This window comes from Columba livia, chromosome 1 (genome assembly GCF_036013475.1).
Source record: "Columba livia isolate bColLiv1 breed racing homer chromosome 1, bColLiv1.pat.W.v2, whole genome shotgun sequence".
Classification (NCBI taxonomy): Eukaryota; Metazoa; Chordata; class Aves; order Columbiformes; family Columbidae; genus Columba; species Columba livia.
The window spans coordinates 148,351,757-148,373,221 of NC_088602.1; the positions used below are offsets into that span (position 1 = coordinate 148,351,757).

Genomic DNA, 21,465 nt, shown 5'->3' on the forward strand with positions numbered 1-21,465 from the left:
GCATTGCATCATTGCATGTTGTAGATGGCAAGAAGGGGAGTGGTTGGTGTGGATGTTTTTCTTTCTTTCTTTTTTTTTTTTTTTTTTTTTTTTTTTTTTTTTGTTTGTTTTTTGTTTTGTTTGTTTTTCTCTTTTAACCACCCCATCCAGAGTGGTTTCCATTCTCCCATCCACCATCTCACCACGTCTGTTTCGCCATTCACTAAGCTGCCTCTGTTGCAGCTTGCAGTGTCGCTATCCTGTATCTTGCATCCTCAGGGATGCATTTGGGATGCAGCATGCACATGTGGGCTACAGGCCTCTGCTTTTTGACTTGCCCCACGGAAGCTCTGCCCCAGTTGAGCCTCCAGGCTGAGACCTCCATGGAAAACAGCTGCTTCAGGGCCCCCAGGCCCTTGAGCACCTCTTTGCCCCATCACAGATTTCATTGGTAATGATGTGGCAATGTGAGGGCTTGATACACTATTACATGAACTGTAGCAATGACAATAAACTTGTTGAGAAGCTACGACTTACATTTTACTACTATAGACTATTTCTCTAGATCTGAAGTGTTTTTTTAAGACTCAGTGATGAGTCTGGGCCCTCATTTATGTTACGTCCCAGCTGTGGTCCAGGAAAAGCCCTTATTGCATACTTGGTTTATAAAATAGCAGGAGCACTAAAGCATATTCTGAACCAAGCACTTTTAAAAATTAGCCAAGTTAATGTAAGTGGATTCTGGTGTATCTGACTTAAGTTTTGAATACATGCAAAACCGAAAGTGTAATGAATATAAAAAGACCTTAATTACTCTCTTTAATGGATACTTACTTGTGAACACAGGCTGATATATGTGCATCTTTTACCATCTCCAGAGTATCCCTTCAAGCAATTACATACTGCCTACAAAGCAAAACCAGAAAACACGCATACATGGAAAGGTATTTGATTTTTTTTTTTTCAGCATACTTATATTTAATTTACTTTTTTGACTGATTACTTCATGGTGATATGGTGTGCAATTTATTAAACTGAAAGTACATAATCTCTCCTGCAGCAGCTTCTTAGCCAGCATGAGCAACCATAGACTGAGACTGGGGAACAACAATTTTCAAGGGGCTCTATACACCCTTTCCCTGCCTCTCCATCTCTCATCTCTCCTCTGCTGTCCTGGTAATTCACAATGACCCCTCTGACACCTGTGCACAGTCATCTTGCTGGCAAAACAGTCTAAACCCCTAACCTGTTTCCCTCATTTTATTTGTATAGATTAGTATTGCCTGCTCTTCTCTTCCCTTCCCCTGACTTTTTTTTAAAATGGTGAAAAATATCTTCAAAACAAACTTGGAATTGTGTCCTGATGTTACTACCAGCTTCCCATGCAACAGTATTGCTTTTGGCACATCACAATTACTCTGTTTTGTGCTTGCATTTCTCACAACGATGAAAAATTGACATGGCTGCAAAGAACTCTTTCCAATTCACTGCTTAGTGGTTCTCAATTTAGAATTCACATTTAATATGCAGGAGATCAAAAATTCAAGGAGACTTCTCCAGCAGAAGTAAAACTGGTAGGCAGTGTAATAGCAGTGTCTTACGTATCTGGATGACTGAAAGCCCTACAAAAAGCAGATGCATTTCTATCCTGTAAGTTTGACTCTGCTGCAGTGGGATTTTGCAGTGGAGGTTATTATTGCTCTGATATTAATTGTATTCTTGTGAGCAAGGAAGTATAAATAATCACGTTGCAGCTACCATGTATGGAAGAAAATAGCTACCACCTGTCTTGTCTAGAGGGATGGGGAAGGAGATAAATGCCTCTGTGCTCCCATCAGAAATCTACTGACTTGCAAATGGCAGTCAAGGCAAAGAGTTAATTGCTCGGTACAGGCAAAAAAGGGCTTAAGGGGCTGCTGCCTCTCCTGTCCCTGGAACAACTAGAAGGCAGGAGGTGCCATGGGACTCCTGGTTGCTGTTTTCTGCATTGCTCCTGAAGAAATACTGTTGTGCAGTCCTTGCTGGAGGATTACATTCCTGTCAATAGCCAATATGAAGCTATAGGGGGATGATAAGAAGTGATGCAATCAGGGTGTTCGACTTCTTCTGAAAATGTTATGAAAATAGAAACACTAATCTGTGTCACTTGATTGCCCAGGCCAATTTGTTTCTCCTTTCCCCTTTTGTTCTCTTACACTACTTTTTCTTTGTGGAGTACGTGGTACTTCTGCATGGAAGAATCAGAGCAGCAGAGGAGTTGAGTGGATGCTGGTATGGTGTAACTCCTGCATGAGAACAATGATTCAACCCATTTTGTTTCCTTGTGAATACACTTGAGCTATGCTGGGACAAGGGCTAGTCTGAAATGGATTTTTTTCCATGAACAGTTTCTGTAACAATAAAAGAAACATCAGGCAGTACTTTCAAACTGACAGGTTATTCACATCAAAACCTCCCAAAGAAGGAAAACAACTGCTTCAAACAGCAAAGCACTGCTTTCCTCTTCAGTTTTGGATTTCTTTTACTGAGTTTATTTTTTTCATGTTAGTCCACACTTTCTCTCAAATACCTTTTTGAGGGAGACATACGCTTTTCAGAATTTTTGTTATGAAATCCACTTTTCAATTGAGAAATAAACTTTACATGGGGAAATCTTTCTTTACCCAACTGTAAACAGTTGGCCAGTCTTATTTTTCTGCACTGACAAAGTACTCACTTGATTGGGTCCAGTCTGCGTGCATTCTGCATTTCTATCACATCCACCATTGTTTTCCAGACAAGGGTTGATTTCTTTATAAAATAGAAAAGGTATAGTAAAAAAAGAGTGATTTCTGAAAACCCAGGAAGGGAGAGTTTTAAGTAAAGCATACTAGAAATGCAGATTTGTGACAACTGTGAATCAATGAAACTCATTCCCTTTAACTACTTAATAACTCGGTCTAGGTCTTGCATTTGTCTTGGTGAAGACTAAAGCCTTGCTGTCAGCATTTCTAAGACCACACCTGGGAAGTTATGGTACAACAGTGTCTGAAAGTCATTAAGTTTGCAACAGTCAGAAGAGTGTGAGTGAATCAGGATGCTGAAGAAGGGGCTATTCTTGTTGAGAGGCAGATTTTTTTAATAAGCTTTGATGTCACACGACACTGCTGTAGTTGTGTGGTTGGCCAGGTAGGATCAACCATATGGCATGTAGAGATGCTTTTGGCATCAGGGTCTATAGTATCAGGAAACTGCAGTTCCGGGTTGCAGTAGGAGGAGGATCTGCCATCTACAGAAAAACTCACTCCTGTAGTTTTCCTTCTCGTGACACATGAGATATTGCAAATGCTTACCAATGCAGACTATTCCATCTCCAGTGTACCCCGCATTGCAGATGCATGCTCTATTGCCAGGTGTTGTTTTTCTGCACTCTGCTTTGGCAGAACAGCCACCATTGCTGGTCTTGCAAGCATCAATAGCTGAAGAGTGACAACGACCCAGATTAAACCAGTGTGCTTAAATGGCTTTTCAAGTTAAGATGTATCTATGCTTTAAAAGGATTTGCTAACATTTTCTGAACACAGGATCTTTCTGATTTAAGAGGCCATGGATTTTCATTAGTGCCAGACATTTAACACATCTTATTGATTACAAGAGGGAAAGCTGAGAAGATATTTCTAGTCCGGAAGATAGGAGTTCATCCAGGACTGACTTTCACTAACTTTCCATCTTCCATTTCTGCCCATTCCAGCCATGCACCAGAAAGGGGACCTTCACATTCTTCTCTAGATTAAATGGCCATTTGAAGATTTCCCTTAGCTTGTTTTTTTTCTGCACAAAGGTCAAATGCCTTCTTTTGCAGGAGGACTAGAGTGTCATACCATCCAGCCCTCCTGTGACAAAAAGTCCTGGTTGTTACTCAGGTGGATACTTGTGCTGTTTCTCCAACCCTGGATGAGTGAGGAGCTGGCAAATTGAGCTTGCTTGGGTTATCCCAAGAGGAAGTAAGAAGCCTTTTCTGATCCTCAGTGTGAATCAAATCAGCCCAAACATTTCTTTAGTTTGTGCCTCAAATGACCCCAAACTGCTATTTCAGCAGCTGTAACAGCCAGACTAGGCAGATGACTTGTCCTGTAACTGGTTTTGCCTGGGAATACTGTATAGAGGAATAAGGGTGAGCACAGAGCCACTATGTGTGACCTGTGTCACCCATCTCTTCCTGCACATGAGGAATTTCCCACCAGAAGATTAAAATGGATTTGTTTGATTTGTGCCAGAAGAGAAAATGAAAGCAGACAGAGTGCTAAAATCTTGGATTAGGACCCTGCCAGCCATTGTAAGTAGACAAATATACTTCTGTTCCCAAGAGAATCAATAATTTAATCAGTTAAAGATTAAGTAAAACAACTGTAAAATTAATTACGGTCACTGTAGCCGGAAGCAGCCTATTTTGTAAGTCTGGATATCCCAGGCTCTTGGAGGGACACTGCGGATAAACTGCTATTGCCCCTTTCAGAGGCAGTCTCAGATCTCTCTGGTCTAAATAAGTTGATTTTACCACCCCAGAAATCTGTGAAACTTGAGAAGGCTGAGGAAATGGTAGGGCTATACAGCTTCCCTGAATTGGCCTCTCTTCGCTGAGCTTTGTGGGGAAAAGGAGTAAAAGTCATAATCCATGTTTCACTGCTCTGCAAACAATGGAGCCTCAGTTGTGCACGGCACGTTCCCTTTTCTTTGGTCTCCCTTAGCACAATGACCCACAACCTGGAGATTTTGAGCCCTTTGTTTGTTGTGAATCTGCACCTGTTGGGCTCTTATTCCTTTGGAGGGAACTGGCAGCAATTTGTGTTTTTTAACTGGTGTATAGGGAAGTGCTCATCTCTGACCAGCTCTACCATGACCACAGACTAATTCAAGCGTGTTTTGTTTTGGTGTTTTCTTTACTTCTTTCTTTTTTTTTTTTTTTTTTTTTTTTTTTTTCCAAAAGGGAAGAAAAAGGTCCACTTGCCTGTGCAAAATGTCCCATTCCCCTCGAATCCAGCTGCACACTTGCAATAGGCAGTGCCATTTGATAGGAGAAGGCAGCTAAAGAATTGAAAGGAGGGAAATTACATTAAAATAAAGAAAAAGAAAGAAAAAAGTAGGTTTTGTGTACAGCCCTTGTTTCTATGCATCGTTCCAAAAGTAATGCTGCATAGAAATAGCAAGGCATTTAACCATATGGTATGATGTAGTTACAAACATAAAAACGAATGTAGTTGGTTGCATTTTGGATGATTTACAAACATATTTTGGATGTATTATTTTAAGTATTGCAAGCCTTGGCTGCCAAGTGTCTTATTTTCTCATGCTGAACTCCAGAAGTTTTATGCCTGCTCACCCAAAAACTTCATCAGGTTTTGTTTGTGTGCACACAACTTATTGAGGGATGCGGCAGAACTGACATGCAAGGGTAGGAGCCAGGCATCCAAGTCCCCTGGGTTTTTATTGTTTGTTTGTTTGTTTGTTTGTTTTTTCCAAGTTTGGTGTGCTATATACAAATGTGGGTTTACCGTTCCATGAGCTCTATATAACGCAGGGATTGCTCCCTGCTGCGACCCAGGACATCATCAGGATGTGGCCAGCACAGTCGCTTCCTTCCCTCCCACTTCTGCTGTGCCTGTCCCTGTACCTACAGGGGTATGGCAGTAGATGGATGAAGCTCAACAGAACAACTGTCTGCTTTCCCTGGCAGAAACACAGTCTTGATGCCAGTATGTGGGTGATCCCACTGAGCAAATCTGAGAGTGGAATTTTGCCAAAAAAACCCACAAACCCTGGTAAAATATCCCTTTGTGAAGTGCACTTCACAAATGTGCAGGGGGAGAGAAGGAACTACATCTGGGAAAAAAGGGGTTTGACCCTCTGGTTTCTCTGTTCCTATAGAGGAGCTGTGGCTGAAAACGATGTGACTTTCCAGCCAAGTTTCCTTGTTCTTTAAGTGCCTCAGGTTATGGAAGTCTTGATGTTAGGTGAATGATGGGGTATGGGTGACCTTCAGTAAATGGCTCAGTGGGGTGACTTGCTCCTTTTAAAACTGGTTAGTGTCTCAGTATTGGTGCCAGACTGCTGAGAGCTTTTTTTTTTTTTTTTTTTTTTTAAATATTTTGATATTAAGAGGAAGGCTGCTTCTTGTCCAGTTCAACTCTCTTTGAAGTCCCTAGTGCCAATGGCATTTCTCAGTTATGTATGTCATGGTGGATGAGGGGAAATAAGAGGGACAGATAAAGCCAACCTAAGAAACCCACGTTTGTGATCAGACTTGCCCTGCTCTTTTGTTCTCTTTAGTGCTGCAGGCTCCATGTCTTTGTATGCTGCACGGTAGGATGTCTCACAGGTGTTTTTTTTTTTCCTCCCCATAAAATCTCATTTGTTTCCCCTTTTAACATGCACATTTGGACTTTTCAGCCTAATTACTGAGTATATAACATTAACATCACCTCCTATCTCTATAGTGGAAAACATGAGTGTTATCTATGCTGCTGAGAAATCTTCATAAAGAGCAAGACAGACTGCTTTTTGCCTTGCAAGAGATCCCCTTTTTCTCCCCTCTCCTCCAAATAAGTGGATTCCATACATACTTAGCACTGGTATGGCATGAAGAGTTACATGCGTCATCTGTGATTTCTACAAGAGGAAAAAAAAAAAGAAGCAGGGTTTAGAATGTTTTAGGTCAACATCCTTATAATTGCCCAGTCTTTTGCTCCCACAATGCAGAGCTGGAGTCTGTTATGAGTTCTGCACCAGACAACTACTGTCTCGGTTTGTATAGAGACTCCATCTGTATAGATAAGTGGCTACCATTAAATTCAGTTGTGGGGAAAAGGCATGTTAACCTATCACCAAAATAACATTTTGCCTGCTGTCATTTATCTATTATCACTCTGAATTTGTGTGTTATTAGCTTAACTATGTCAGTGTAGGTTTTCCAAAGGAACTGAAAGTTGTTCAGATATAGCAACTATAGCAACCTTTTAGCTCTAAAGTTCTTTTCATTATCTCTTTTTTCCCCAAGCAAATTTAAACCAGATATTTAATGCTATTATTAACATTCTTATATTAATATGTTTTATTTTATACTGTTAGAGTTCTGAAATAGTTAAATACATTTTAATTATGTCTAACTAAAACATAATTTTATTCAATATAGGACCTGTATTAAACCAGCACATATGGATTTATCTGCTAATTAATTTTTTATTGCATTATCAAGCACGTAAATTGTCATCGAGTGTTGTATAGCTAAATTAACTTATTGAAGCACTTGAGGGGCTTTTGATCTGAGGATCAAAATACGCTAGTTAACTGCTTTGCAAAATATATAGCCTTAACAAATGTGATATTCTTTTGGGACAGATACAGGGTGACACAGGTAGAGAATTAGTTAAGTTGGGCATTTAAATCTCAAAGGCAGTATCTCAGCTGGATCTCTGTTAATATAGTAATTAATTGGCGTGGCACAGGAGTGTCACCCGTATTTCACTGCATGTGGAAGCTGCTGGGTAGTGCACTGGCATTTCCTGAAATGCTCACTTCTCACTCCAGAAAAAAAAGGAGGGGACACTCACCGGTTTCACATGTCACCCCTCTCCAGCCAACATCACATTCACAGGAGCCGTCGCCATCAATGCCGCTGCTGCATTTCCCATGGACACAAGTGCAGGCTGTGGGGAGAGATGGGAGGAAACCCCTGGGCAGGGTAGCAGTGTCCACAGCAAAGTGAGGGGAAGGGCTGGCAGGAGGGATAGACCACAATCTTGCTGATGGAACATTCTAGTCTAGACTATTTCAAGAAACGCTTTGGCTTGTGCCTATTGGCTTCTAGTGAAAGAATAAATCTAAATTAAAAAGATATTTATCTTGCCTCTATCCCTAAATGCAGGGACTGAAACTGCATCTTAATGGGAAAGCACTGGTGAAAAAGCAGTACTGAAGAGGATTATTCTCACTGGATGCTGTTCTAAGCCTGTAGCGTGCCAGAGTAGGAAGCACTGTCTCCAAACAAGGGAGTAGAGAGAATCATAGAATCATTTTGATTGGAAGAGACCCTCAAGATCATAAAGTCCAACCTTAACCTAACCCTGCCAATAAACCATGTCTCTAAGAACCTCATCTATGCATCTTTTAAACACCTCCAGGGATGGTGACTCAACCACTTCCCTGGGCAGCCTGGGAAAGAAAAAGGGTTAATGAGATTTTTAAGACTGGCTTATTACCTTGAAAGTGATACACCATTCCAGGATCTAGAATGGCCATGGTTAGAAGATCTAAGGGTCTAAGGGGAAGATTTCGACATCTGATAAGACTAACATAGGTGCCTGTGTGTTGAGGGAATGCTCAGTACCTTGATCACAGTTCCGGCCGTATTTGCCTTCCAAGCAGCTTTCGCAGGCTGTACCGACAAACCCCTCTCCGCACAAGCAGGTGCCTGTGCCGTTGATGCCGTCCAGGCAGACGCCGTTCCCGAAGCAGGCGTTCCCCGCTCTCCCCGGGCAGGGCTGGCACTGCTGCCCGAAGAAACCCGCACAGCACTCCCTCGTCTGGAAACCCAGAAATGCCATGCTGAGGGTCAGGGTCAGGGTGGAAAGTATGGCAGTAAGGAGATGGCTGCTGGGTATGATCTGTTGGGACTGCTGCTGAGTGGAGGTGAATTGGAGGTCTGGATTCTTAGCAGTGCTTCAACTCTGCCAGTCTCTGACCGTGCTCCTTACTGTGCCAGTGCTCATGCTGCCACCCCAAATCCTTGGTAGGAGCCACAGGCCCTCCACTGCCCCAGGGAAAGAGGGGTGGGGTTGCCTGGGAGTAGCATGGGGTTACCTTTCCCAAACCTGTGCTTCCTCTGCACCACCTTGGCTCACAGTCCTTCCTATGCTGCAGCTGTCAGCAGCCTTTAACCTTCCAATTACAGAATCATTTTGGTTGGAAGAGAACCTCAAGATCATCGAGTCCAAACATTAACCTAGCACTGACACTAAACCATGTCCCTAAGAAAATCATCTACATTTCTTTTAAACACCTCCAGGGATGGTGACTCAACCATTTCGCTGGGCAGCCTGTTCCAATGCTTGACAATCCTTTCCATTAAGAAATTTTTCCTAAAATCCAATCTAAACCTCCCCTGGCACAAATTGAGGCCATTTCGTCTCATCCTATTGCTTGTTACTTGGGAGAAGAGACCAACACCCAACTCGCTACAACCTCCTTTTAGATAGAGAGTGATAAGTTCTCCCCTGAGCCTCCTTGTCTCTGCTGCATGCAGAATAAAGGCCAATAAATATTACTATATTCTCAGGGACTGCCTTGACATGCTGTGTGTGTTTAGCAGGGATTACAAAGGGCGTGAAGTTCAGGGATGGGGGTTCCAGGCTTCTACTGCAACAGAAATGGTGTACTCACAATGATGGTTTTAGCACACTTTGGCTGGCACCCGATCTGGATGGTGTACATTCTCATATTGTTTTCTGAGAGGACACAGTATTTCTTCACCCCTGCCTGAACAAAAATTTGAGAAACAGCTGCACCTCTGAGTAATATTGATCAGCTACTTTCAAATGTTTTAAAAAATGGACATTAACTTTAGGCATGCTGTACACTGACTCACACATTCACGATGAAAATGAAGGAAATCCTTTTACAAATAAAAATGCATTAGGTAAATTATTTCCTTTCTAGCAAACATAATGATCAATTTAACCCAGTACCCTGTGGCATTTTATAGATGTATCTAATGCTGCCTTTGCTTAGAATTGAGCAGAATTATTTTCCTGTGGTCTGACAAACATTTTTTTGGACATATTTCATATTCTTCCTAATTCTTCTTGGAAAACTGAGTGCCCAAGTTCTGCAAAAACAGCCGTTGAAACTTTATCATCCAAGTCCGAACACAGTTGGTAAAGACTGTTTGCTGAAGAAGGCTTGCTGGTCTCATTGTACGCTTGTTAGGAGACTGAGATAAGCATCCATCCATCTGTTCATTGCAAGGCAAATGTTAATGTTTTTGAGTTTTACACATGAGTACTTCGGTTTGGTTTTGCAGGCAATTACTTTAATGGGGTGTATGGGACTGGATCTGCTTTGGAATCCTATTACTGGCATAATTATTACTTTTTTTTTCTAAAGAAGAAGAAATTATACTTATATAATCCCAACAGAGAGGCTTTTCCAGATAAATTTAGATGCTAAGAAACTCTAGGTCATATTGTGGTTGACAGGGACCTGCTGAATATCTGTAGTTCTTATTCGTTGGCCCTGGGCATCCAAATTCTCTATAGTCTCCAAGTCTCCTTGCGATCGTAACTCACAGAGTATTTATTGCTGGGGACAGGTTGAGTTTGACCTTATGTACAACTCTGATTTGAAGGGCTCAAAGCTGCTTCTGTAATTCCTCCTGTAGCAAGCATACTGCAGACAATGTTTAACTTCCTCAGTTCTGCATGGTAGAGGTAACCTTTGCAGTTTGAAGAGACTTCAGTTGTTCCAAAGCATATTAGAAACTGGTCTTTAAAGATAATTTTATCTTCAAGCTACCCTTGACTCTGCTGCCTTGCTCTCAGGGTGGATCAAGTCTATTGACTGCAAGCAATATATTTATCAGGCTGAAGTAATTCCAACTTTTGCTGAAACTGAAGCAATTATATTAAAACCAGGATTGAATGCATCTACATGTGGTTTTGATAAAAAAAATACAGTATTAATGATAAAATACTTACTATTTCTATTGTTCCTGGGGGACAACTTGATGGCTGTGAACAAATTCTGCACTTTTCCTTAAGCAACACAAATGGGAGGTAGTTAACAGATTGTAGAGCTGAAGACAGGTTGTTTAATAGAAAATGCATAATTTCCGTCTGTATTTCTAAACCTAGCCCTCAGGATGCACAGTTAGGGTAACTCTCTTGATAAACACGGTGAGGATAGTTGCACTGCTCAGTGAGGAAGAACATCCCTACCACCAGTTCTGTAGGGACAGCCCATGGGAAGCATTCTCCCAAGGGGAAGGAGAAGGAAAGCTCTTTTGGGTATTTCTCTTTGCTCTTCTAAAGCGATGCTTCCCCATCTGAATTTCTGAAAATTAAAGCTCAGGAATTGCTTCTCCCAGTGCTACTCTGATTATATTTTATCCAGGATGTCAGTACACCGATTGCAAGATCAAAGCTCTCTTAATAGATGCTAAAACTGGTAGGAATATCCATTGTGGAAAATGTGTGCATTCCTTAATGGGAAATATACTGTCACGTTTCCTGTACATTTGAGCTGTGTTTGGCTATAGATCTCCCTGATGGGTCTTTAAGCACCTATACGAACAGAACCACTTACAGTGATTATGGTATCATTGATGTCACATCTGTTCTTCTGGACTTCCAGGACCTTTCCCAACCCATGAATAATTCCTTTGTCTGTTGCAACATTTGTATAGCTTATAGGAGCATCATTTACAAATAGCTGCAAAAGAAATGCAATCAGCTAGAAAGCAGCAGAGCTGTTTGGTAGCTATCTGGTAACTAGAGTAGTAGCAGGTGAAAGAAGGTTCAATGTACAAGTCTCACTTCAGGAAAACCAATGAGTATAATTAACTTTAAGCACTTCCTCACATTCCAGTTGCTACATTTTAGAGCTTCACTGGGCTGAAGGACATTAGATGACTTAGAAAATGTTGAAGTTTCTTAGCAATAAGATTTGGCAGATCATCTTTTTCCACTGTGGGGTGTAAAGGTAAAGGATTTGAAGAAGGAGCCTAAAGAAAGCCAAGAGCTGGGTTTGCTGTATATAGGGGATTAGGGACTTCAGGGAAGCCCTCTCAGCAGCTGCTCCTTCAAGGACGGCTTTCATCATCTCACTGCTACCCCACACTCCCATTGTGCCCTCACCAGCATCAGCGCCATGAGAAGATGCTTTTCCAAGGCTTTGCCTTGGGCAGAGCAAACAGCAGGGCTGAAACTGCTTTGGTGAGAACTGTTCTGTCCTCCTTTGCCTGCACCCAGAAGTAGCTCTGAGACAGAGGATAACCAAGTTTCCTTCATGGCTGTGCCAGAGAATTGAGTGTGCTGCTTAATTTTGCTATGCCTGATTTTTTCAATGAGTAGTGTTGAAAGGCAATTCGTATTTGTTGCCCAGTGCTCCAAGCCCTTAGGACTAAAAGTAGAGTAAATCCACAGAAAATAGAATTAATGTATTATAATTGAAGACAGGTTTCTAATAGCTCTTGCTAAATGTGAACAGCACAACTGAAATCCAATTAAAGATCCCTTCAAGGGTGACTTTGAATTAAGCAGGTCTGTGAGAGAGTATTCCATTTGACCAACAACTTTTGTGCTATTGTGTCCCAGAAGCTAATGGGGGTACACAGCTCCTTTTGACTGCATGTTAATTTAAAGATGAAGCTGGGTACATAAAAAGCAGGAAACCTGTTTCTCCAAGCAAATGCAGACAGCAGTACCTGGTCATTGTGGAGGAAGAACCCAACCTGGTAGGAGAACCCTAGCATGGTCTCCCTGTGCATGCCATTGTGCAGATTGTTCTTCAGGAGCTTCTCATCCAACACAATGTGATAGCGGATTTGGTTTTCATCCTGCAAACACATGGGTAAATTCAGAGTTGTGTAACAAACCATGAAAACCTATTAGGGATAGATTTTCCCAAAGGGTATAAGCCAATCATAGATTGCCTGCATTTAAGGAGAAGCTTTTCCAGCCAGCAGGTTATTTCTTATTTCCTACTGGGAAGAGTCTGCATTCCTGTTAGAATGAAACTTTTATTGACCATGGGGGATGAAAGGCTATTGAGCTAGCGGGACCAAGGTTTTCTTTTCTTCCTCTTTCTGTGTACACGTCTGGCTGACAAATTTAGGGAAAAGTCACTCATATGACTTTTTAGGACTCTCAACTTTATGAGTTCATTTGACATCAAAAGTTGCATATTCATGAGTGTTTTTATAACCTTCTCCATACCCATTCTTTCTTCCTTTGTGAATCCCTAAGTCACCTATAGATGATGATTTACACTAATTTATAGCGTGATTTTTATTTTATTTATTTTTTTTTAAAACTTTACGTTCATCTTCAGTATTAGAGCCACACCTGTTAATTGGAAGGTTTTCTGTGCCTCATTGCTAGGGTGTCTTCATTTTTCAGTGATGTGGTGAAATTTTTCTCTGTACATCAAAAACATTTGAGGGCTTCCCAAGGCTTCTGCATCTTGTTCCAAAGAGGGAACTCCCAGAGCTCTCCCTGACTTGGAGGAGGAAGCAGAAGTAGGATGTGTTTGTAAAGAGATTTGTAGATGTGAGAGAATCTGGGGCATTTGGAGGGTTTGGGACCTGCCTAGCCAATAGATACAGTGCTGCTGCGGCTTCTGTATCTTGGCAATAAAAGGTGCTTGTGTGAAACCTTGTTGCACGCTGTCCCCTTTGTTCTGAGTGTTCATACTGCTCCTCACTCTTCTGCTCCTTCAAAAGTGTGTGAAAACATGAAGCAACCCCAGGCTCTATGATCTGTGATGTTGCCTGGCTTTGTTCAGAGTGAAATAGTGGTCTTTACTTCTCTTAGGGTGGGATGTGTTATTCTTTTATTTCCACGGTCTTGACAAAGAAATATTTGCAGGCAAGAAAGTGGGGATTAAGATAGAGCTAATCTCCACCAGTGTCCAACCCTATTTAATTCTCCTGGCTTAGATGCTTTGGAAGAAAAGTTAACTCTCATCCATCTTCATTTCTGTCTTTAATCACCAGCAGAGTGAGAAAAAGACCTTGCTTCATCAAGGCCAAGATATGGGGTCTCTTCCCTGTGCCGAGCTCTTTCCTCTGTGGCAGAGTTCTCCCAAGGTGTTTCATGAAGAGATTAAGATGTAGGCAGGGTTAACCTTACAGTTGTTTTCCTATTTTCTTTGTCAGATTTCCACACCAGGCAAGGTTGGGAGGATGGAAGAAAGACAGAAGAAATATTGATAAGTAGTACAAATGAAAAGGATTTTTGTGTGCGTGACCCAAAGCCAATGGGACTGATGTTCCTTGTGTATCTCCAAGTCTGTTACAAATGCTTCTTACAGTTATGCAGAAATTATGATGTCACGTCACAAAACAACTAAAACAGGTTCAAAAGTAATTTGAGCAGATGAAGCTAGATCATGTGCGAATTCTTCCAGTGAGGCTGCAAGTGGGCCTTTTGCTGTGGGTCTGCTGGCTGGTGGTAAATGTTTTGGCATGAGTTATTTGAACCCTGTGCACATCAGCTTCTTGACTGTAAATGTAGATCACGAAAGAAGGGACAGAGTGTAACAGGGTAAATATTTACGGAAGGTGAAGGGAAGTATTAATGTCATTGAGCAAGTCATGGGCAAAGCTTCCTCTGCAAGGTGTGGTTCTTGGTATGTGCATTCAATAAAGTTGTTTCAAACTGCAGCAAATGACAAGAAAGGCTCTGGGATGATGCAGCAAAATCATAGTTTATCTTGAGAGGAGACTGACAGGATTGAGAGGTTGTTTGGCCTTGTAAATATGTCAGCACATAAACATCAAAGAGAGAAAGTTGTTTCAGCTAAAGCATATTACTGGCGTAAGAATAAAGGGGTATAAACTGGCCAGAGGTGAGCTGTCAAAATAAGTTAGCTTTGGGCACAAAAACTGAGGTCAGCAGGGGAGGTGGGATGGACACATCTGCACTGGTGTGAGGAGCTCGTGGCCAGGTCAGGCATGAACCTAATGGGGAGCTCCTGGGAGTGGGGAGCAGCAGCAATGGGGTTTGCCCCAGGAAATTTTTCTCGGCAGGAAAATTTCAGAATTTTTTCTGATCCCTGGGACTGGCCAATGGTGCTTGTAAACTGGGGTTAGAAACGGTCTGTAGAAAGTTGCTGGGCAATAGTGTTCCTGCAGCAGTAGGGCAAGCATCTGGATAGTTTTAAGAAGGAATGAGAATATTTTGTGGAATTATTAATGATGGGATTGCCAGTGATGACAGGGGACTGGACTTGTTCACCTAGGTCTACTGATGAATGCCTTGGTTATTATCAGCATGGTTTTAATCTAGAGAAGGACAAAACCCAGAACAAACAGCTGGGGTCTCCCAGCAAGGCAGGAAAATATAGATGGATCCATCCTTCTTCACCTCATCTGGTGTTAAAAACAAAACTAACCTTACTGGGTTTCTGGAAAATAAATCCCTCTTCCTATTTGTGTCCTCTCAATCCACCCACTTGAAATTGAGATGAGATACAGAGCTGTTAAGAAAAGTCTTCTGAGTAATACGTACCAGCGTAGCAGGCTTTTTATCCCTTAGGTAATTTTCTATGGCATCGTTATTTGGGGCGAAGACTGTGTATGTGTCTGCAGCTTCTATTTCATTTGCCAGGCTGTATTGCTGTTGTGAAACACATGAAAACAAATCAGAATGACCATGGATAGTGCCGTACTACTCCAAATGCAAAGAGAGCCGACAATGGCTTCTATTCTTAAAAGGATGTGAAAGCTTACAATAATGTAGCCTCTGAAAATGGAGTAATCGGGCATTTGTTCCAGGCGCGCCAGCAGCCTTGGCATGACGGTGCTGCGGAGGGGGGTTAGAACCTGAAAAGGGAGTAGATATCCCACGTCAGTGCATGTGCATGTGCTGTGGTTGCAGCTGCAAGGATCAGATGCAGGACAAAATGCTGCTCTGTGCAAATATTTTTTTCCAAGAGCTGTTAATTATTTTCCACTGCTTGTGATGCAGAGAAACAAATCCTCCCTATGCAGCCATATACCTTATCAATAACGTGTATGACTCCGTTTGTGGATGCGATGTCGCCAGCCACGATGTGAGCACCCTCGAGGGTGAGGTTCTGAAAGAGGGAGAGGAGAGAGGGTTTGATTTTGCATTGCAGTGGTGGTATTTTCCCAGTGGTTCATGCTGTGGATTTCCAGACCTTCCCAAATGTTTGCCTGGGGATCCACCACAGCTCCCCTCACACTGTTTGGCACTGGGGGCTGAGTTACGCTGATGGAACCATGTGCAGGAAAGGTGACTTTGGGACTCTGTGCTATTCCCCACTCATGGACTGGCAAAGCCCTGGGGTCGTTTGCATTGGGGTGGTTGCTCAGGGATAGGTGAGCTCACCCCCAGCCCACGGCAGGGTGAGCTCCTGTGCCAATTCGCACACTCCCGTGTCTGCACAGGTTTGAAGGATCCCCATTCATAATTTTTTTTCCTCAGGGCGTGGAGGTTTGGGGAACTTTTAATAGGGATGAAGTGGTTAAATGTTCCATATGTATTTCCAGAAAATACTCCTGGGAACAGGAAGTGCTAAATAAAAAGGCTGAGGGGGAAGGGCTGTCAGTTGTAGTTATTTGCCATTAAGAATACCTTTGCGTGGTTTGGAACTATCAAGTTGCACATGCGGACACGTGCACAGTATCACTACTTCCTCCTACCTCCTCAGTTCCCTAAAATAAGTTATTTGGTTTCCTTGATGCTCTTTGTCTTAAATTAGTTCACCCCAGCTGCTCCAGATAGGGATTGCGCTTCCGCTTGGCCATGAGACTGTTCAGTGTCTGCAGCAGCTACCGAGACATGAGGAATAAATAATACTGTGGACAAATTTCAGCTAGGTAAAGTGGTGGAGAAAACCAAGTTAATGTTTCTCCCAGAGGACCCCATATAATTGATCTATTCCTTTAATTTCGTGACACGGTCTTTTTTTTTTTTTTAAATACAGATATATAATGTTTGTGTGGTTTTGTAATACAGGAAAGTCAGTGGCAGTGATGGTCAGGATTTGGTGTATGATACCACAGTCGTTTGCAGGTCATCTTACCCCATTTTCTTTAGACAAGTGTAGGAAGTTGCTCTGTAGAGATGTTGGCAGCATGTCAGAGGATGATAAATTCTGGAAATCAGCAAAGCTGTAAGCTCCTGTCAATACATGATACCTAAAGGAAATTAACTGGATTTGAAGGTTTTGTATTTTCTATTTTTTTCCCCATATAAATATTCTTAATGTGTCTAAAACTGTGGTTTAAAGTAGGAATTGTTTGTACAATACCTAGTTCAGCTGTGTCCTAGGATTAATTTGGCCTTTAAATGTTTCTCACATAATACAAGTAAAGTCTTTGTTTTCAGTGGAATTGCTACAGAGATTTATACCACTGTAATTAGAAGGGCAAGCCTATATTCCTCCCTTAAAAATCTAAGAGCTGTCTTGCTTTAAAGGCTTCAAACCAAAGCCTTGTCTGGAATGGAAAGCAATTCCCTTAAAAAGCCTCCAAACCCAAAACCTTTAACATACTTCAGTAGAGTTGGGATGTTAGTCTTTGACATCCAAAAGGCTTTCTCATCTTCATCCATGTTTTCAATTGCTTGAAGAGAAGGCACGAGGACAGTTAGATTTGAGGTGGTGGACAACACTGAGTTTATCTCGGCCTCCTGCATGAAAGTAAAGAGCGCTAAAATAATTCATCCTGAGGACAATCTATAAATAGCAGCTGGTGACTTTTTAACAAGGTGAAGTATGTGACGTACTTTTTGACCGGCCTGGAGAGGAAAAACTATTATACTGAGCAATGACTTGAACAAAAGTACTTAGAGCTGGTCAAAAATTGTAAATGAGTGTCAATTTTTTACAGAATAGATTGCCATCATTTAAAGGGCAGAACCCATGTTTAGGTCAGAATTGTTTTTTATTACAAAACACATAAGTTGCCTCCCACAAAAGTTAGTCTGTCTCATGGATTCTATTTTACGCACTTGAATGTTAAAAAAACCCATGGTGATAAATACTCCTGGTTACTGATAACTTCAAGTAACCTGGTCTTACAGAGCACTCCATACTATTTAACAGACAGAAGGATTATGAACCACGACATAAGAAAGCCACATGACAAAATGTTCCCATTTGGAATGGCACTATTTAACCTGGCTGGGATTTTTCAAGATGCCCCAGGGATATTGGTGCCCACTAGCACTGCAGTGGGGCTTGCTGCTGACAGCTCTAATTTTAGATGGGGGATGTGGGCGCTGTAGTATGCATGGACTAATTAATCTTCCATATGTTTATCTGCCTTAAGGATGGAGAGAGCCTCCACTGGAGAGTTTTTTTTCAGTTGTGTGATTTTTTTTGGGGGAGGGGTGGTGGTGGTGGTGCAGAGTGGGCTAGAAAAAGGAGAGCTAAAGATTTGAATGTGGTTCTCCAGACTTTCACAGGCTCCGCAACTTGTCACTTTTGATACTGCAAACCTTGAGGGAACAACATGAGCTTGCGTTGTACCTATTTGAAGCTGGTATGCTGCCTGGAAGCTGGCTTGTTTTGGATAGTCCTTCGATACCCATACTGGGTTTTAAAGCAAGAAGGGAATTAACTCCCTTAAATAGCTGGGAATCTTGTCTCTGTTAAGATCATCTTTCTTTCTAGCCATCATCACTGTCACCTTCCAAATATTTAAATATAGAAATAGCAACAGACTTCCTTTTCTCATCCTTCCTGACCAGCAAGAAAAATATTTGGTTATGAAAAGTGGTAAACATCACATTCCTGCTCAGGTATGAAGTTAAAAACCCCACAGATGGATAGACCTCCCTATTTTGCCCATATTTGTAGCTACCAGTATTTAAGGGATACCATTTCTCTGAAGTGTAGCAGAAATTTCCACATCCCTGTTTCAACAGATTATACAGAATCTGCTCTCTGATTTCCCCTACCCCCCTGACTTCATTATCTGAAGTGCACATTGACAGGTGAACAGCCTTTCCTGTTGTGCTTATTTCTTTAACTTCATTAGTTGGTCTTTACAGTGTCCAGCCCTGCAGCCTGAGCCCAGGGCCAGGCAGAGAACTGATTTAAACTAGCCATGCTGTCCTCTCTTTTAGGCGGTTCCCTGAGATCCCTGTTGCACTTGTGTTATTTAATTAACCCCGAGCCATATAACTTTGAAAGTGTGAAAGCAGCTAATGCACTGTGACTTCTGCTTCTGATGCTATTCGTTAATATACACCTGTTCCTTTCTGTTTGCTATGTACTTGCTACACACTTATTATATTTAGGTTTTAAGCTCTTTGTGGGGGAAACTGGTTTTGATCTTTGTTCATGCAGTGTCAGCCACAGTGGGGTAGCACCTCTAATGTTACTGCTGCCCTAGTAATAGTTGATAGCATGTGAAAATAAGAAGTAGACAGTGACAATTGACCTATAACATTTTTTTTTAATCTAAGTTGGTGTTTCTTCCCTTATCTGAAGGTGAACAATCAAATATCTTCCTTAGTTTCCTGCACCTCAGACAAGCCTGCACAGACTGAGGTTTTTTCCCTCCTTGCTTGTTGCAGTAGCAGCATTGACCAGCTGTACGGCTGTGTTTTCCTGGCACAGGGCTCATTGAAATTGGGAATGGTAAGGCATTGCCTTCCGTCTCCACTGACTTGTAGTTTTATTGCATGAGGGAAGTTGGAAGGAATGACTTGGGCACATATTCAGGCTCTGCTTGCACCATGCTGCTGGTCCTCTGGACTGCAATGTAGTTATGTACAGAGCAAGTCCTGGCTTATGTAGCCCCCTGCCTCAGAGAATGGGCTTGTAACTTGCTCTTCTGCCTGTGGAGCTTCCTCACTTGCCTGAATCTGGAATCAGAATTTGGTTTTCAGGCAGAGATAGGGAACCAGATAACCAGCCCTGCCATCACTGGTGGGAGAGGGAAACTAATGCTTCTCCAGAGCTTGGGCCTCTGCTGTGTGATAGGAACATTGTTGTGAAGTTGCAGTTTCTAAAGGTTAAAAGGGCCAGGCATTTCTGCAAACTTCAACAAACCTAAAAAATCAGCCATGAAGTGTACTTACATTAACCCATTGGTTAAATGCAGCTGCTTCTGACAGAGTTGATAACTCCTGATTAGAAAGGAAAGAAAGAGAGAGCAATAATTACGTAATCTGTAATTAGCTTTATCAAAGTACTCTTGCTGTAGCCTGTGCTGTAACTCAGCGTGTCTGACCTGTCTGATGCGACATGGAGGAGCGTGAGGTTTTCAGTATGTGTGAAAAGGGAGGATGTTTGTGTTTTTCTAGTACTGATACATTCTGGGAATAGTGAGTTACCAACTTTTTTGAAAATCAGGCCATCTATTGCTTAGGTGTATAAAGTGTGCCTGACCTTGGTGGGTAACTTGTCCTGACCTCAGGCTAAGTGTTACTTTTCTGGGAATGTAAACCTAAACATTTTCTTAACTCCATGCAAAATTAATTGAAAGAAGATATGTTATTTTGGTTGGTATTTATACAGCATCTTATATATCATCCTGCACATGGAGATCATTTACTCTGCCACAGTACTTCAAACAGAGATAGATATTGTATGAGCAGGGATGGCAGATAGTGCTAAGAGGCATGCTAAGATTATTGCTAATGGCTGAGACTGCTGACACTTTCATTTTTTTCCTGTGCTGTTAAATACTTATTTATTTCACCAATTTACTTGTTTTTGTTTTGTTTGCCTGCTGGTCAGCATGGTTTGTTTTAACATGATAAATGGAGTGTTTCCATTGAGACAGACCTCAAGGCAGAACTTCAGGATGCTCATTGCTCCCACTTGGGAGGTAAGTGCTTCTGCGCTTTAGACCTCTTGGGCTGGCGTTGTTCAATTTGTCTTAAAGAAGTATGCTTGTATCCCTTAGGCCTCTTTCCCAGCTATATTTTTAAACACAACAGATAATTTCTGTATCAGGCAAGAGTCTCCAGCAGAAACACTGACTGCAGATAGCACTGGTGGGCATAATATTTTTCTGACTGTTTATAATGGCTTTGCTATCTCTCTGGTTAAGATCCAGCGAAAGAGCTGTGCAGTAAGTCCTGTGCTCAGAGATGATGACAATCTTACTTACATCTGCAGCATTTCCATAACATATTTTACCATCTCCTTCATAGCCCTTTGGGCACACGCACTCCCAGCCACGAGAAGATTCAAACTGACAAGTTGCCTTTGAAAAAGAAAGAGAGAAAATTTGTCAAATACTGAGGAGACTGCTCAAAAGCAAGGATGGCCTGTAAACACTTTTCCTGATACAAAATCATATACAGACAGAGCCTTCACAAGGGATCTTCGTACCATATTCCATGAACCTCCTCTCTCTCTTATAGGACAACCTCCATCAGCAGCCCCTAAGTTACCTGCCCAACATGCACTAGGTCTAGGAATCTAAACCCTTCCTTCACCTTTTCTTACTTGTCCCCTACATAAACTGGGCAGTGTCCCTCAACCGACTATGGCAGATTTGTCCTCTGCTTCCCCGTGGTCTTTGCTTGAGCTCTGTCACTGGGTCTCACCCGAGGCTAATGTGGTTCTCACAGGCACTACCGAGCACAGCAGAGCCTGCAGGTCTGCTGAACACCTGCAGCTATTGATAAAGCTGATAGATGCCTGGGTAGAGAGGTGTGACTTGAGTAAATGTCTCAACAGATTATTGCATCCAAATTGTAATTACTGTTAGAGGCAGCATTTATTTACTCCAGGATTGAGACAGCC

General features: G+C 41.9%; 1 protein-coding gene across 4 annotated transcripts in view; it reads right to left on the reverse strand.

The window, feature by feature from the left end:
* STAB2 (stabilin 2) overlaps positions 1 to 21,465 on the reverse strand; it is an 85,727-nt gene that overhangs the window by 24,998 nt on the left and 39,264 nt on the right. For all 4 annotated transcript variants that reach the window (XM_021284689.2, XM_065037189.1, XM_065037179.1 and 1 more), the window contains 18 exons: positions 20,825 to 20,920; positions 19,788 to 19,835; positions 17,251 to 17,387; positions 16,780 to 16,894; positions 15,730 to 15,807; positions 15,461 to 15,553; positions 15,240 to 15,347; positions 12,434 to 12,565; positions 11,314 to 11,439; positions 10,707 to 10,763; positions 9,394 to 9,489; positions 8,342 to 8,537; positions 7,566 to 7,661; positions 6,579 to 6,624; positions 4,967 to 5,043; positions 3,312 to 3,437; positions 2,696 to 2,769; positions 814 to 885 (listed from right to left, as the gene is read on the reverse strand). In XM_021284689.2, the coding sequence (XP_021140364.2) occupies positions 814 to 885; positions 2,696 to 2,769; positions 3,312 to 3,437; positions 4,967 to 5,043; positions 6,579 to 6,624; positions 7,566 to 7,661; positions 8,342 to 8,537; positions 9,394 to 9,489; positions 10,707 to 10,763; positions 11,314 to 11,439; positions 12,434 to 12,565; positions 15,240 to 15,347; positions 15,461 to 15,553; positions 15,730 to 15,807; positions 16,780 to 16,894; positions 17,251 to 17,387; positions 19,788 to 19,835; positions 20,825 to 20,920 (1,773 nt within the window). The remainder of the gene's footprint in view (positions 1 to 813; positions 886 to 2,695; positions 2,770 to 3,311; positions 3,438 to 4,966; positions 5,044 to 6,578; positions 6,625 to 7,565; positions 7,662 to 8,341; positions 8,538 to 9,393; positions 9,490 to 10,706; positions 10,764 to 11,313; positions 11,440 to 12,433; positions 12,566 to 15,239; positions 15,348 to 15,460; positions 15,554 to 15,729; positions 15,808 to 16,779; positions 16,895 to 17,250; positions 17,388 to 19,787; positions 19,836 to 20,824; positions 20,921 to 21,465) is intronic.